A 13,628-nucleotide genomic window follows, 5' to 3' on the forward strand; every position below is an offset into this window, starting at 1 on the left:
AACGTCAAAACCAGATGTTTATTATTTTCCTTTTCCAGTTATCGTCGTCGAACGGAAAAAAGGTAGCGGGTGTGTGCATCTAACAAAATTCAGTGAAAAACATCGCTACTAAACATTTAGCGGTGAGTAAAAAAAAATAGGTCAACTTTCGCGTAATACTAAGGACTGGTAAACGTAAATGTGCTTGTGGCGGTGATATTGCATGTATACTAATCAAGTTGTTGCACAGGCGGTTCGTACAGGTAAGTATACGGTGAGTGCAATAGGCTATGCATATACCTTTCGCTAATGGAAGAAAGCAATAAATGAGATGATTGTAATTTGAATGATACTAATGCTATTGAACGGCATTTGTTTGTTCTTGTTGTGCATTTAACTAGTTTAACACCAAAACATTGCAGTAAGATGTATGGAACGTGCTTGAAGATGATTCAGCCGGCTGTGCAGTGGTTCCCAAATTTATATTTGAATTTGCACATACAAGCTTGTTGAATTCACAATTAGGGTGCATTGAATTATCTGTTATGATATTTTCTATTGAATGATTTCTTACCATCAGTTCATAACTATCCAAAGATTCAATTTGTAGCTTATTACATTTTAACGTTAATAAAATATGCTTTTTGTTTGAGTTGTAATTCATTTTGTAATGTATTTTCAATAATGCAATAGTGTTTTATTTATTTTATATTCCAAACAATCCTCGTTTTACACATTAATTGTTTTACAATATGTTTTTGCCGTTATCATTTTACATGGAGTTTGCTTACATTCGAAAAATATTAGTTTCATGAATATGAATAATTGTATGATCATGATTTTGTAGTTAAAAACCGCTGCACGGTTCACTCAAACTTGTTTTAAAAGGCACGCTGTTTTCCTTCTGGCTTTCACATGTTTCACGGCAATGTTTAGCCTCTCACCAGCTAGCGTTCATCAGTGGCGATAGGTACATGCATATCTAGTTCTAAAAATAACCCATTTTCATCCGGCAGTGCTTTTCACGGTTTCCATCTCTCTTTCGTCTTTGCACGGTGTCAGAAGTAAGTCGCACATTTTTCGGAACAGAAGTGAAGCTCTAGAACCCGATAGAATAATCGAGAATCTTCTGATTTTCTGACGAAAGTATTGCCATTATTTGGGAATCAACGTCGCCGGCCGAAGAAGCCTTATAAAAGTCGTTGACTAACGGTGCTAACAGGTCAGTATCATACATCAGTGATAGAAGTGAAGGAGTCAGGAGAAAAAGAAAAGTTAAATTTAAGTTATTGTTCCTAATTATGGTTTCAGGAGACAAAAAGATGGTGAACGATAACACGCAAAAGCCGCAAGAGGATCCGAATGCGTGCAAAGAGCGAGGTAATGAGGAGTTCAAGAATGGTTACTGGGATTCGGCAGTTACGTGGTACACCAAAGCTATCCAGCTGGGAGAGAAGCATAAGGACTTGCCAGTGTATTATAAGAACCGTGCCGCAGCGTATCTGAAGTTAGAGAAGTTTGAGCAAGCCGCAGACGATTGCAGCAAATCGTTGGACCACTGTCCAAATGACCCGAAGGCGTTGTTCCGCAGATTCCAGGCCTACGAAGCGCTGCAGCGATTCGAAGAGGCGTACAAAGATCTGCGAACGATCCACACTTATGATCCGAACAACAAAATGATCAAACCGCATCTGGAGAGACTGCATGCAATTGTTCAGGAACGCGCTCGTGAACGGGCCCAGACATCAAATAAGGTCACCAAGATGTTCGAGATCGCCTTCGATTTGGCTGCTCCTAAGGAGAAACGTGAACAAGCTATGAATAATATTGTGGTACTGGCCAGGGAGTCTGCTGGGGCTGAAGTTATGTTGAAGGACGGTTTGGTCACGCGTATTGGCAAACTACTCAAGGTGGAGAAAAATAACGACATCATTATCAATGCGGTTCGAGCCATTGATGAAGTTTGCGCCAAGAGTCCGGAAAGAACCAAGACTGTGATTAAAGAGCTGGGTATTCCATGGTTCCTGCAAATCTTGGACAGCAACCTTGAGGATCGTGTTGTTGCTTCGCAACATTGTATGCAGACGGTCCTGAATTCTCTATCCGGGCTGGAAAATAAGGACGACTCTAAGCCTAACAAAGAACTCGTCGAGGCCAACAAGCAGCTGATTGACACCCTTCTCAGCTGTCTCGTATATTCCATCACGGAACGCACCATCAGCGGATTGGCACGTGATGCCATTATGGAACTCATCATACGAAACGTGCATTACAAGACGATCGACTGGGCGGAGCGCCTGGTGGAGATGAAGGGACTTCTCCGGCTGATGGAGGTTTGTTCCGAACTGGAAGAATACAAATACGAGAGTGCCATGAACATCACTCCATCGTCGAGGACCATTGCCTCGGTTTGCCTTGCTCGTATCTACGAGAACATGTACTACGACGCCGCTAGGGAACTATTCAATGAGCAGATTGGCGAATTCGTCAAGGACAAGCTGTTGACACCGGATCATGAATCCAAAGTTCGTGTTACGGTGGCCATCACCTCGCTTCTATTGGGTCCATTGGACGCCGGCAATGCGATGATTTCGAGGGAAGGTATCATGCAGATGATTCTGGTTATGGCACAGTCGGACGTCGTATTGGAACAAAAGGTAATGTTTGAGATGTTTGGTGTACATAACTCATAATCCTGACCTACATTTTTCTTTTTGTAATTCCAGGTCGCTTGCGAATGTATCATAGCAGCCGCCTCTAAGAAGGACAAGGCCAAGGGTTTGGTCGAAACAGGTGCAGAAATTCTCAAGAAACTCTACACCTCTAAAAACGAGGAAATCCGTGTCCGGGCTCTGGTTGGTCTGTGCAAGCTGGGAAGTTCCGGTGGTTTGGATGCTTCGATTCGTCCATTCGCAGATGGTTCGACGAAGAAACTTGCCGAAGCATGCAGGAAGTTTTTGATCAAACCCGGCAAAGACAAGGACATCCGGAAGTTTGCTGCCGAGGGATTGGCCTATCTTACGCTGGATGCCGACGTGAAGGAGAAGCTGGTTGAGGATCGGGCCGCCATACAGGCGTTGATTGAGCTGGCCAAAACGGGAGATCAGTCAGCTATCTACGGCGTCGTGACAACGTTGGTCAATTTGGTTAATGCCTACGAAAAACAGGAACTTCTTCCGGAACTGGTTCAACTGGCCAAGTTCGCTAAACACCACATCCCGGAGGAACACGAGTTGGATGATCCGGACTTTGTCAGTGGTCGTATCATTGTGCTCGCAAATGAAGGAGTCACTTCTGGTCTGGTTGCTCTGTGCAAAACGGAAAGCGACAACAGTAAGGAAATGATCGCCCGAGTTTTCAACGCACTCTGCAGTGAGCAGGAAGTTCGCGGAAAGGTGGTGCAACAAGGTGGAGCCAAGGTATTGATTCCGCTGTCTCTTAAAGGAACCGCCAATGGAAAACGTCACGCTGCTCAAGCCTTATCTCGCATTGGAATCACAATCAACCCGGAAACGGCCTTCCCAGGTCAGCGGAATCTGGAAGTCATTAGGCCTCTTCTGAATCAATTACATCCAGACTGTTCCTCGCTGGAGAACTTTGAAGCCCTTATGGCCCTCTGCAATCTGGCATCGATGAACGAATCCACCCGGCAGCGTATCATCAAAGAACAAGGTATTAGCAAGATCGAAACCTACATGACCGAGGACCACATGATGTTGCAGCGAGCCTCTACCCAAGTTATGTGTAATATGGTACAGTCACCGGATGTCATCAAGATGCACGAAGGAGAAAACGATAGAGTTAAGTTCCTGGTGCTGCTCACAATGGAAGAAGACGAAGACACTGCGGTGGCCGCTTCTGGAGCGCTAGCCTACCTAACCTCAGTCAGTGACATCTGCTGCGAAAAAGTTTTCAGCCCTAATTGTTGGCAGGAAGCCCTCAACACCTTAGTGGCCAACCCAAGCCCGGAAGTACAATATCGCGGTATTGTCACCATCTATAACGTCATCAAATCCAACAAAACCCTAGCCGAAAAGATTTTCGATACCGATCTACTCCGGATGCTGTTTGGTGTAACTCAATTGAACGACGAAAAACGTGCCAAGGCAATTGAGATGGCGCAAAAGTGTCTCAAGGTAGCCGAAGAGTACCGACTTATCGAGGAAAACAAGGATGCCGACATGGCCCCTGATGTGTTCGAACAGCAGAAACAGGAAGCAACCATCGAGGAAATTGATGAGTAAGACGATCCGGCCTAAGCGCTGAAACCCTAACGTACTGAAGGTGCATTACACGGAAAGAGTGTTTATTTCCGATTTTTCTGTAATTTTAGTATTTAAACTTTTAAAAGTTCGATCAAAACTAGAATTAGTTTTTTTTTCTAATAAAATGTTTAACGTATTTTGAAAAAATGTGATTTTATTCGTTTTTCCGAAATTATTGAAATCGACGACTATGTAGTCTGTAACATCTACCAATCTCGCGTTTAGTATGATAAAGGTGTAATTACAATTGGAGGCCCAGATGCAAAGGGGTGTATGTGACCATTTCGCCGATTTTGAGAATGCACTAGAAAGGTGAGAAGCTATCGGTATTAATGTGAAGGAGTTTCATTTTGATTATTGTAATGTAGTGTTATTTAGTGGAACATATCATTTCTTCAACACTTTAATGCGCCTCCAACGGTTCGTCACGAACCGGCTGCTGCAGATGGAGTATGACTGATCATATGCATCAGACATGCTCGATAAACATGGAGGAACCGTCCGTCGGGGCTCAGTAGAGTCTATTCCCCAGCAATAGTTCCAAGTCGGTTGGATTTGAGAAGGTTTTAATGATCATTGCAAATCCAAATAAAGGTATTATAGTATTTGTGACAGGTTTTGGAACCTTTTACAGCCAGCTGACTTCAAATTGTTGTTTAGGCTTTCTTTCCCACGTTAATCGGTTGATTTTGATTGGCAATTTATTAAGGTACACCGGGGCAAGTTGAAACGGGTGGGGCAAGATGAAACACGAGGTTTTGAAACAGATTTCAATACAGTTTGGTAATTTATCCTTCGTCAAGAGATTATTTGAATCAAAAACTATGCGTTATGGCGATCAAACTGTTTATCATCATTAGAAAACATCATGTTAACCCACTGTTTCATCTTGCCCCACCCGTTTCAACTTGCCCCGGTGTACCTTATTGTCATAGTCGCCTTTTCGAATTTTGACTATGTTGTTCATATTTTCTTTAAAAAGCAATTAAAATCAACCGACGAATTAAGGCGAAACTTAAAGCATTTCCTCACTTTTTGGTTTTTGATTTTTTATTAAATAACGAAGCAATATTTTCAAAATCGGTTTTCGTACACAGTCACAGTCATGTGTTCAAAGAGGGATCAAGTGTCACCCACTTTTGAAAAATGCATCAATTATTATTATTAATATTTATTAAAGACTTTTAAAAATTCATCAAGACATGCCTCCATAAAACTTCTAACAGAGTTTTGAAAACGTTAACAATAATTTAATGGTCATCTGTTGTGTATAAACTTGCAATAGATGTTTACCTGTCATTCTGTACGGAAAACGGATCAAGTTTTGTGTTTTCCTTAAAGTCACAGTTAAATTTAGAGAAAAGGGATCAAGCCTACCCAGTCTCCCCTAATAAGACCGGTGGTCCTATACGGGCACGAGGCTTGGACCATGTTTGTTGAGGAGGACCTACACCTGCAGGCACTCGGAGTTTCCGAGCGATGTGTGCTAAGAACGATCTTCGGCGGCGTGCAGGAAAACGGTGTGTGGCGGCGAAGGATGACCCACGAGCTCGCTGCACTCTAAGGTGAACCCGACATCCTGGAAGTGGCTAAAGCTGGACGGGTACGGTGGGCAGGGCATGATGCAAGAATGCCGGACAACAATCCTGCAAAGTTGGTATTTGCTAGCCATCCGGTTGGTACGAGAAGGCGTGGAGCGCAGAGAGCACGATTGGCGGACCAAGTGTGGCGCGATCTGGCGAGCGTTGGGTGTGACCCACGTTGGAGAGCTGTAGCTTTAAATAGAGTATAGACTGTTTCAGAAATTATAAATACACTTTGTTTATTCAATTAAATGAGCTGTTCTAATGATTTTTACCAACTTGTTTCAGAATATAGCATATTGTACTACATATTTTTATATTTCCTTTCAATTGTCTTGATATTTTAAAGAACAGTCGAGTTCTCTAACAAATAACTTAATTTTTCAAATTTGCATTTGCACAAAGGTGTTTTTCAATGATTTCAACATTATTTATCACTAAATACCAAAACTTATCTAAATTTTATCACATTCGCTTTCTCATTAAGTTGTCGATCAAAATTTGGGAAAAATCGATAAAGGCATTCCCACAACATTTTTTCGGTGATCAAGTTTCTTATTTTTTAAGGTTTTCTACGGAACATAAGAACTACCACACAGTTTCTTAGCTTTCCTGAACGCATTTAATCTAAACAAACTTATTTTTTCAGCTCATTCGATCCTTCAGATGGCAAAGCTTGTCTTGTCATACCATAAAAATGAATGAAGTAAGCAGTAATTAAGACATTCGTTTGCTTAACGTTTGTTGCTACTGGTGTTGTTGAGAAATTTGAAACAAAAAAATTTGTATAGAGAAGGCCCGTAATGGTGGTTCTTGATCAAATATTCCAGTAAAATTACTCTTCCCAATCTAGAAATATCTTTTCTCATCGATACAGCCATTTTTATTGTGTTTGGAAATTAAATATTTTATCTGTGAGATTTATTTCTTTTCTACTATACTACATTTTTTGACCACTTTGTGCAACTTCAAATTTTAATCATCTTGTTTACAGAGCCCTATTTTTTAACATTTACCATAAACATCAACATATTTTTTTTTTATTTGCTTCGTTAGCATGTTGACAATAAGAGCTAGAAGAAACTTTTTTGGATATTATGCTCAAATTGAAATGGCAGTTAATCGTTAGTGTATTTATAATTTCTGAAACAGTCTATATTATGGCGGCTAATTGTTGATTCAGTGTTATCATGAATTTAATGTTAAACCAAATAAATGAATGAGCTTAGCAAATCAAAAAAAAATCTTCAGATCGCAAGCTCTGAGGAACTTTTTTAAGATTATTTTCACGATTATTTAGAAATATTACAATAAATCAGAGAAAATTGGGTCGATTTTGAAACTCCCTCCATTTTGTATGGGATGAATTGATGAAAAACTTTAAACCTCATTTTCTCGAAAGTGGGTCACATACATCCCTTTACTTCTAATCCCCTCAATTATCTATTTTTCTTAAGGACATAGTTGCAGGGGTTACAAAATGGCAGCGAGTATGGCCGCCACTCTCTCCCTTATACCTCCCTCCCCTCACCATAGTCATCGAGAAGTGCGGAAGTTAGCGAACAATTTCTCAAAATTATACTTGCTTACCTTCTCAAATTGCACTCAGGTTGCTACTTGTGGTAGACAACTATATTTTTCATCCGTCAGGAAGTACTGCTTTGCAATTTTCACAATATTTTCACAATTTCGTGCCAAAATGTAGCACACACTGCACTTTTTTTCTTCGACAAGCGCGTCACCCTTATTTTCAAATCACTTTTTAACAGTCTTCTACACAACACAGCACCGTAATAAGTTGATCGATTACGTGAAATTGTCCGCACTTTCGCCTGACCTACCGTTTATCGCGAAAAACTTACGCGTTTTCCACTTTCGTGGCCGAAAACCCGGATCAATTTGCATCGCGGTTCGCTAAAACGGAAAAGCGTACCGTTAAACTGAGTGGTATTGTTCAACGTACGGTGAAATTGATTAAACCGCAGTTCATGTTTATCACGAAACAAGGCTGTTATTTTGTTAATCTTTTTAACTATTTTAAATATCATACTGCCAATGTGATTTCAATAGATAACAGGGGAGATGAACCAGCCTCGGGCTGAAAATCTCCCTAATAAAGCTAATAATAATAATAATAGATAACAGGACAATCGTTCACTGTTTATGAGTTGAAATTACATCAATTAATGTCACCTCATAACACGGTAGTTTTCTACGGTCAGAGAGAAAAAGTACGAGAGAAGAGAGGAGAGAGTTGTCAACAAAAACGTAAATAAAGTGGTGCACAATGGGATAATTGGTGAAAATATTGGGCAAAGTAGGGATTTAAATAAATTTAAAAATATTTTATAAGAACAAATTGTGTTGGTGGGCATATGCAATAAATCATATGTGTGCCAAAATTCAAAGGTACAACTGCTATTTTAACACAGCTCATTTTGGAACGTTTTTGTTAGTTTATTTGACCAAGTCACACTACACTGTGCGCCGTCTGATTTGTTTGTTTTGAGTGGGTGGTTGAGAGGGTTATTAGAGCGGGAGCCAAGCTTATTATTATGATCTCGAGCAACCTTCACCATAGACGAGTGCACCGCCCGCTGAAAGTTCACTCGGGCAGCAAATTTTGACACCACAGCGGGGTCGACTCTCAACAACTTCTACCCAGCTGAAAATTTGTTTAATTTATTGCATCTAATTTTCGCTATGAAGTTGCAAAAATATTGACTAGTGCATTAACTATACGCATATGCATCACTTTAAACGGAAATTCATGTAAGAAATCAAAGAAAAAAAATATCCGCGCATTTTGGTGATGCATCTCTGAGTAGAAGTTGTTGAGAGTCGACCCCGCTGTGCTGTCAAAAATTTTCAGGCTCAGTGAACTCAATGTTCATCGGTGCACTCGTCTATATCGATTTACTCTTTAGTTAATTATGGACTTATCCACCGATGAACCGAATTCATCGCGGTCCGAGAATTTTGACACTAGAGCGGGGCCGTTTCCAATCAGAATTGGATAGGCTGACCATACGTCCCGTATTCAACGGGACAGTACCGTTTTTATGACCTTTTAGGGTCGTCCCGTCGTATTGTGGAAAAAGGTCAAAATGTCCCGTATTTTTCGGAGAACGAGCATCTTGGTGTTAACAAAAAAAGTAAAGTTCAACTTATTGAGATAATGTTTCGAAATATTTATCATTACTTTTTTCAATGAAACAGATATTTCTTGATTAAGAAGAAATGGTTTATCCTGTTAAAATTTCGTTTTAGATATTAATGATTTGAATTATCAGAAATATTACCTAAGAGCTTACTGAAATTCACAGTTCAATAGGTTTTTCGTGGTTTTATTCAAATTTCCAACAAGTTTCAAATGTAGTTTGTGAAGTGTTAGGCTATAATTTTGTATTATATTAGAATATGCATACCCTTTAGATTCTTCATGAATTTTACAGGAATTCACTAGAATAAAATATTAATTTCTCTGTTTTTTCTAAGTCAACGAATCATTTTTAATGGAAATTATTAAGTCATTCCAATCATTCCACTAATGTGATTTATCGGAAGCTTTGACGACATCACCACTTTTTAAATGATTTATGATTTTAAATACGAAAAATAAAAATATTTGTTGAAAGAATCTCATACATGTCTCCTAAAACAGTTGCCCTTCAAAAATAAAGAAAAAATAAAAATGAACAAAACTACGACTATCATAAAATAATTACATTCAAAAATAAACACACAGAATTTAAAGCATTTTCAGCCATTCTTCAATTGCAGAAAAAAATAATGAAATAATAAAATATTATAACTTCGAGACATTTTCTTATGATTATTTTGGTGCGACTTAAATTTCGAAAGTTTTTCAGATTTGTGTTCTACTATGGTTTTAAAAATTGCTTCTCCAAGTTGCAGCCAAAAATAATAGAATTAGGAGGCGATAAATAAAATGTGATTTGGACTCTAACTAAGATAACTCTTATTTTCTAACCGGTTACTAATCTTACTGTTTTGAAAATCATTTTTTAATACTGGGGAAAAAAACATTCAATTTTTTCGTTTTTGTTTTTATTAATTATTTAACTTTTGCACGCTTTAACTTTTCAATTGGTCGATTGATTCCTTCTCAAGTAACAATAACAGCTGAATAACAGCTTATTCAGCCAAATTTTTCAAAATCAAGTTTCAGAGTGGCTTATTTGTCTGTTGTACAGCAATAATGTTTGTTGTGTTATCTTTTAACATAATTTCTAAGATAACTTGTGGTCTCAAAACATTGTTTACACTTGCAGTTTTTTTTTTCTTATGTATTTTGCTTTTATAAGAGTTCACGAATTTGTATATCTGAGAACTTTTGGAACATAATCGTTCCCTAATGTGTATATGAAACAATTTATAGTTTCAGCCTTGAATATTTTGAATGTCCCGTATTTTATGCTCATCTGTCCCGTTTTTATCTTGTTACTATCTGGTCAGCCTAGAATTGGACGATTCTGATTGGAACAGACCCCGCTCTAGTGTCAAAATTCTCGGACCGCGATGAATTCGGTTCATCGTGGGATAAGTCCATTGCTTTTGGGTTTGTACCTTGAGGCGAAACTGGAAGCATTTCCTCATTTTTTTTTTTGTTTTTTGATTTTTAACGAAGCAATATTTTCAGAATCGGTTTTCGTGCACATGTAGAGTATGGACCAAGGTATGTTCTGATTTTTTTTGATGAGAAAAATGTTTTCCATTTGTGCAGAAACCAGTTTTTCGTGAAATTTTGTTCAAAAATGGTTTCTGCAAAAACGAAAAACATTTTCCACCACAAAAAAAATCAGAAGATACCTTGATCTATACTCTACATGTGCACGAAAACAGATTTTGAAAATATTGCTTCGTTATTGCATAAAAAATCAAAAACCAAAAAGTGAGGAAATGCCTCCAGTTTCGCCTTAAATTCGAAGAGGTTTGTTAATTCGGAGAGGGCGTGGGCAGCGTGCTGACAACTTGTGCGAATACGTCTGGGGGCTGTCCATTAATTACGGAAGGGTTTTAGATAGGAGGGGGATTGGAGAAATCTCACGCTCCATACAAAAATAGTTGGGTTCTCATATAAAAAAATCTTACGTAATAAATGGACAGCTCCCATGCATAAATTATAGCACACAATTCTTAGCTGGCAGTCTTTGTCATCGATTAACCCATGAAAGCATGAGGTAGGCAATTGTGAGGGTCCATACGTCGTGCCAATAGAGGTATAAAACTACCGGACTAATCAGCGTTTTGTAGATAGTTAACTTCGTGTGACGGCGGGCTTTGTTCGATCGTACACTCAGGCAAATAAACCCAAGATTATCATAAGGTCTAACTTATGAAATGACCTTTAAACAATTCATAACGGCTAGAACGATTTTCATAAGGTCGCTATATGACGCAAAATCGACTCACAGTTTGGCTTTTATACACATTTAGCAACACGATATTCTCAAGCGTCGATAGCCGCGTGGGTTAGGCACGAGCTCAGTGATCTCGACGTTCATGGATCGATTCCAGTCTGCATCATTTTGTGATTTTTCTGCTCTTTTCATAAGTTTATCTTATGTAATTAGGTCATAATAAGTATGTTAAATTTTCATAAGGTATTCTTATGGCATCCATACTTTACAGTAATGGCTAAATTTCATAAGGTATTTTGATGAATTTCGGTAGTTTACTTCGCTGAGTGTAGAATTCTGCGGAGTCCTAGGCGGAGTCCGAAGTAAGCTCGTTTTCCTGCCACAATGCGTCTCTGAATTTCTCTGCTGATGTTATTGTCGGCGGTCACCAGTGAGCCGAAGTACACGAATTCTTCAATCGCCTTGATTTCATTACCGTCGATAGAAATTCGGGTTGGCGGGCGCGGTGATTCCTCCCTGGAGCCCTTTGCGATCATGTACTTTGTCTTCGACACATTATTGACTAATCCGATTCGCCTGTCGTATTTGCCATAGCTGTTCTCGATCGATTGTATCATACGCCGATTTGAAATCGATGAACAAGTGATGTGTGGGCACGTTGTATTCGCGGCATTTCGGCACCACCTGGTGGATGGCGAACATCTGATACGTTGTATCGCGTTCACCCATGAATCCAGCCTGATATTGCTCCACAAACTCTCTTGCGATCGGTGATAGACGGCGGTATAAAATTTGAGAGAGTACCTTGTAGGCAGCGCTCAGTAATGTGATCGCGCGATAGTTCCCGCAATCCAACTGGTCGCCCTTTTTGTAGATGGGACACACGATACCTTCCATCTACTCCTCCGGTAATACGTCTCAGGGTAATACTTCCTCCTCCCAAATCTTGGTAATGACCCAGTGTAGTGCTCTCACCAGTGCTTCTCCACCGTATTTTAGAAGCTCGCTTGGTAGTTGATCTGCTCCAGCGGTTTTGTTGTTTTTCAACTTTTTCAACGGGCTCACCTCCTCTTCTGCCAGGGCCCGTGGCGTAGTGACTGCACGTTCACTTCATATGTGGATGGTCATGGGTTCGATCCCTATATTAGCAATTGAAATGCTACTTAAAATGTGACTGCAGTTATGTAGCATTTCTGTTAGTAAAGACACGTCTGGTTGTGAACAGGTTTGAACAAGGAATGATTTATTGACATTATTAAGGTGAAACGGGACGCCGTGTTATTTTTCCTATCTTGCCTCTCTTTCTAACAATTTGCCTCGCGATTTTGAAGATGGTAATCTCGAGTTCTATCGCACTGAAGATGCTGAAAAACAATCAGCATATGCACTGCAAGTGAGAATACACAGTGATAGGTTTTTGTTGCAAAATATGAAGTAGAATCTGAGATTACCATCTTAGTAGAAACAGAGCAATAGCGGATATTTCCCCGACCGTCCCGTCCGCCCTTAAATTCATAGCTTACTTCAATTCAACATCCCCCCTTAAGCTATAATTTATTAACTCCTAAGGATGCCCTCGCTTCCATTCCCAAGTAACACACTTGTCACAAAAGAGTCACGGCGGCGCAGGTTTATGTTGCGCAGAAGTCACTGTGACTGCTTTCTAACAAATAAATGCTTACTTGCTAGAAGTAAGCCACAGTGACTTCTGCACAACAAAAACCTACGCCGCCGTGACTCTTCGGTGACAAGTGTGTTACTTGGGTTAGCTTTGGGGCAGGTACAGCTTTTGTGAGGATATCGGCTAATTGATCATTCGATGCGACATGCTTCAGTTGTATAGTTTTCTGCTCTATCTGCTCTCGCACAAAGTGATGCCTTATATCTATATGCTTACTTCTAGGGGAATATCCCATCTCCTTCTCCGCTAGACTGATTGCACTTCGGTTGTCACAGTTGACCAGGATCGGTGTTGGGATTCCATCAAGTTCAGCGATAAAACCTCTCCACAAAAGTGCTTCCTGAGTCACAGACGAAATCGCCATATATTCAGCTTCAGTGGTCGAGAGCGCAACAGTAGGCTGCTTGCGCGAACTCCAAGCCACGGCTCCTCCGTTCTTCAGGAACACGTATCCACTTGTGGAGCGCCTTGTATCCACGTCGTTTCCCCAGTCAGCGTCGGTGTAACCTTGAAATTGATCAGCAGCATTCCTCGTGTAGACCAGCTTCCACTTTTTCGTCCCTTCCAGGTATCTCAAAATCCGTTTTGCTGCGGTCCAGTGGGGTTCTCCGGGATCTTCACAGAAACTGCTCACCAAGTTTACAGCATGGCAAATATCTGGTCTGGAACATTGGGCTAGGAACTGCAGGCTTCCGATCAACTGACGATAGGGAATTTTCTTCATCTTGTCACGTTC

The 13,628-nt window shown here is 40.0% G+C and overlaps 1 protein-coding gene across 4 annotated transcripts; it reads left to right on the plus strand.

Annotated features, from left to right (window-relative positions):
• On the plus strand, nucleotides 1-4,401 carry LOC109415066 (protein unc-45 homolog B). Of its 4 annotated transcripts, none has more exons than XM_062843962.1 (4): nucleotides 1-122; nucleotides 996-1,201; nucleotides 1,266-2,636; nucleotides 2,706-4,401. In XM_062843962.1, the coding sequence occupies exons 3-4, from the start codon at nucleotides 1,281-1,283 to the stop codon at nucleotides 4,221-4,223; spliced, it is 2,874 nt and encodes a 957-aa protein (XP_062699946.1). In that variant the 5' UTR covers nucleotides 1-122; nucleotides 996-1,201; nucleotides 1,266-1,280; the 3' UTR covers nucleotides 4,224-4,401. The 4 variants fall into 4 exon arrangements, with proteins under 4 accessions (XP_062699946.1, XP_062699944.1, XP_029718641.1 ...); XM_062843960.1 differs by having other exon boundaries at nucleotides 25-242; XM_029862781.2 differs by having other exon boundaries at nucleotides 25-242; nucleotides 1,291-2,636.
• Nucleotides 4,402-13,628: the final 9,227 nt, after the last annotated feature.

This window comes from Aedes albopictus, unplaced genomic scaffold (assembly GCF_035046485.1).
Source record: "Aedes albopictus strain Foshan unplaced genomic scaffold, AalbF5 HiC_scaffold_679, whole genome shotgun sequence".
NCBI lineage: Eukaryota > Metazoa > Arthropoda > Insecta > Diptera > Culicidae > Aedes > Aedes albopictus.

Bases quoted from the DNA above. Each gene is read 5' to 3' on its own strand.
- LOC109415066 (XM_062843962.1), top strand. From the start codon at position 1,281: ATGGTTTCAGGAGACAAAAAGATGGTGAACGATAACACGCAAAAGCCG. The intron at 2,637-2,705 runs GTAATGTTTGAG...TTGTAATTCCAG, and splicing joins ACGTCGTATTGGAACAAAAG to GTCGCTTGCGAATGTATCAT.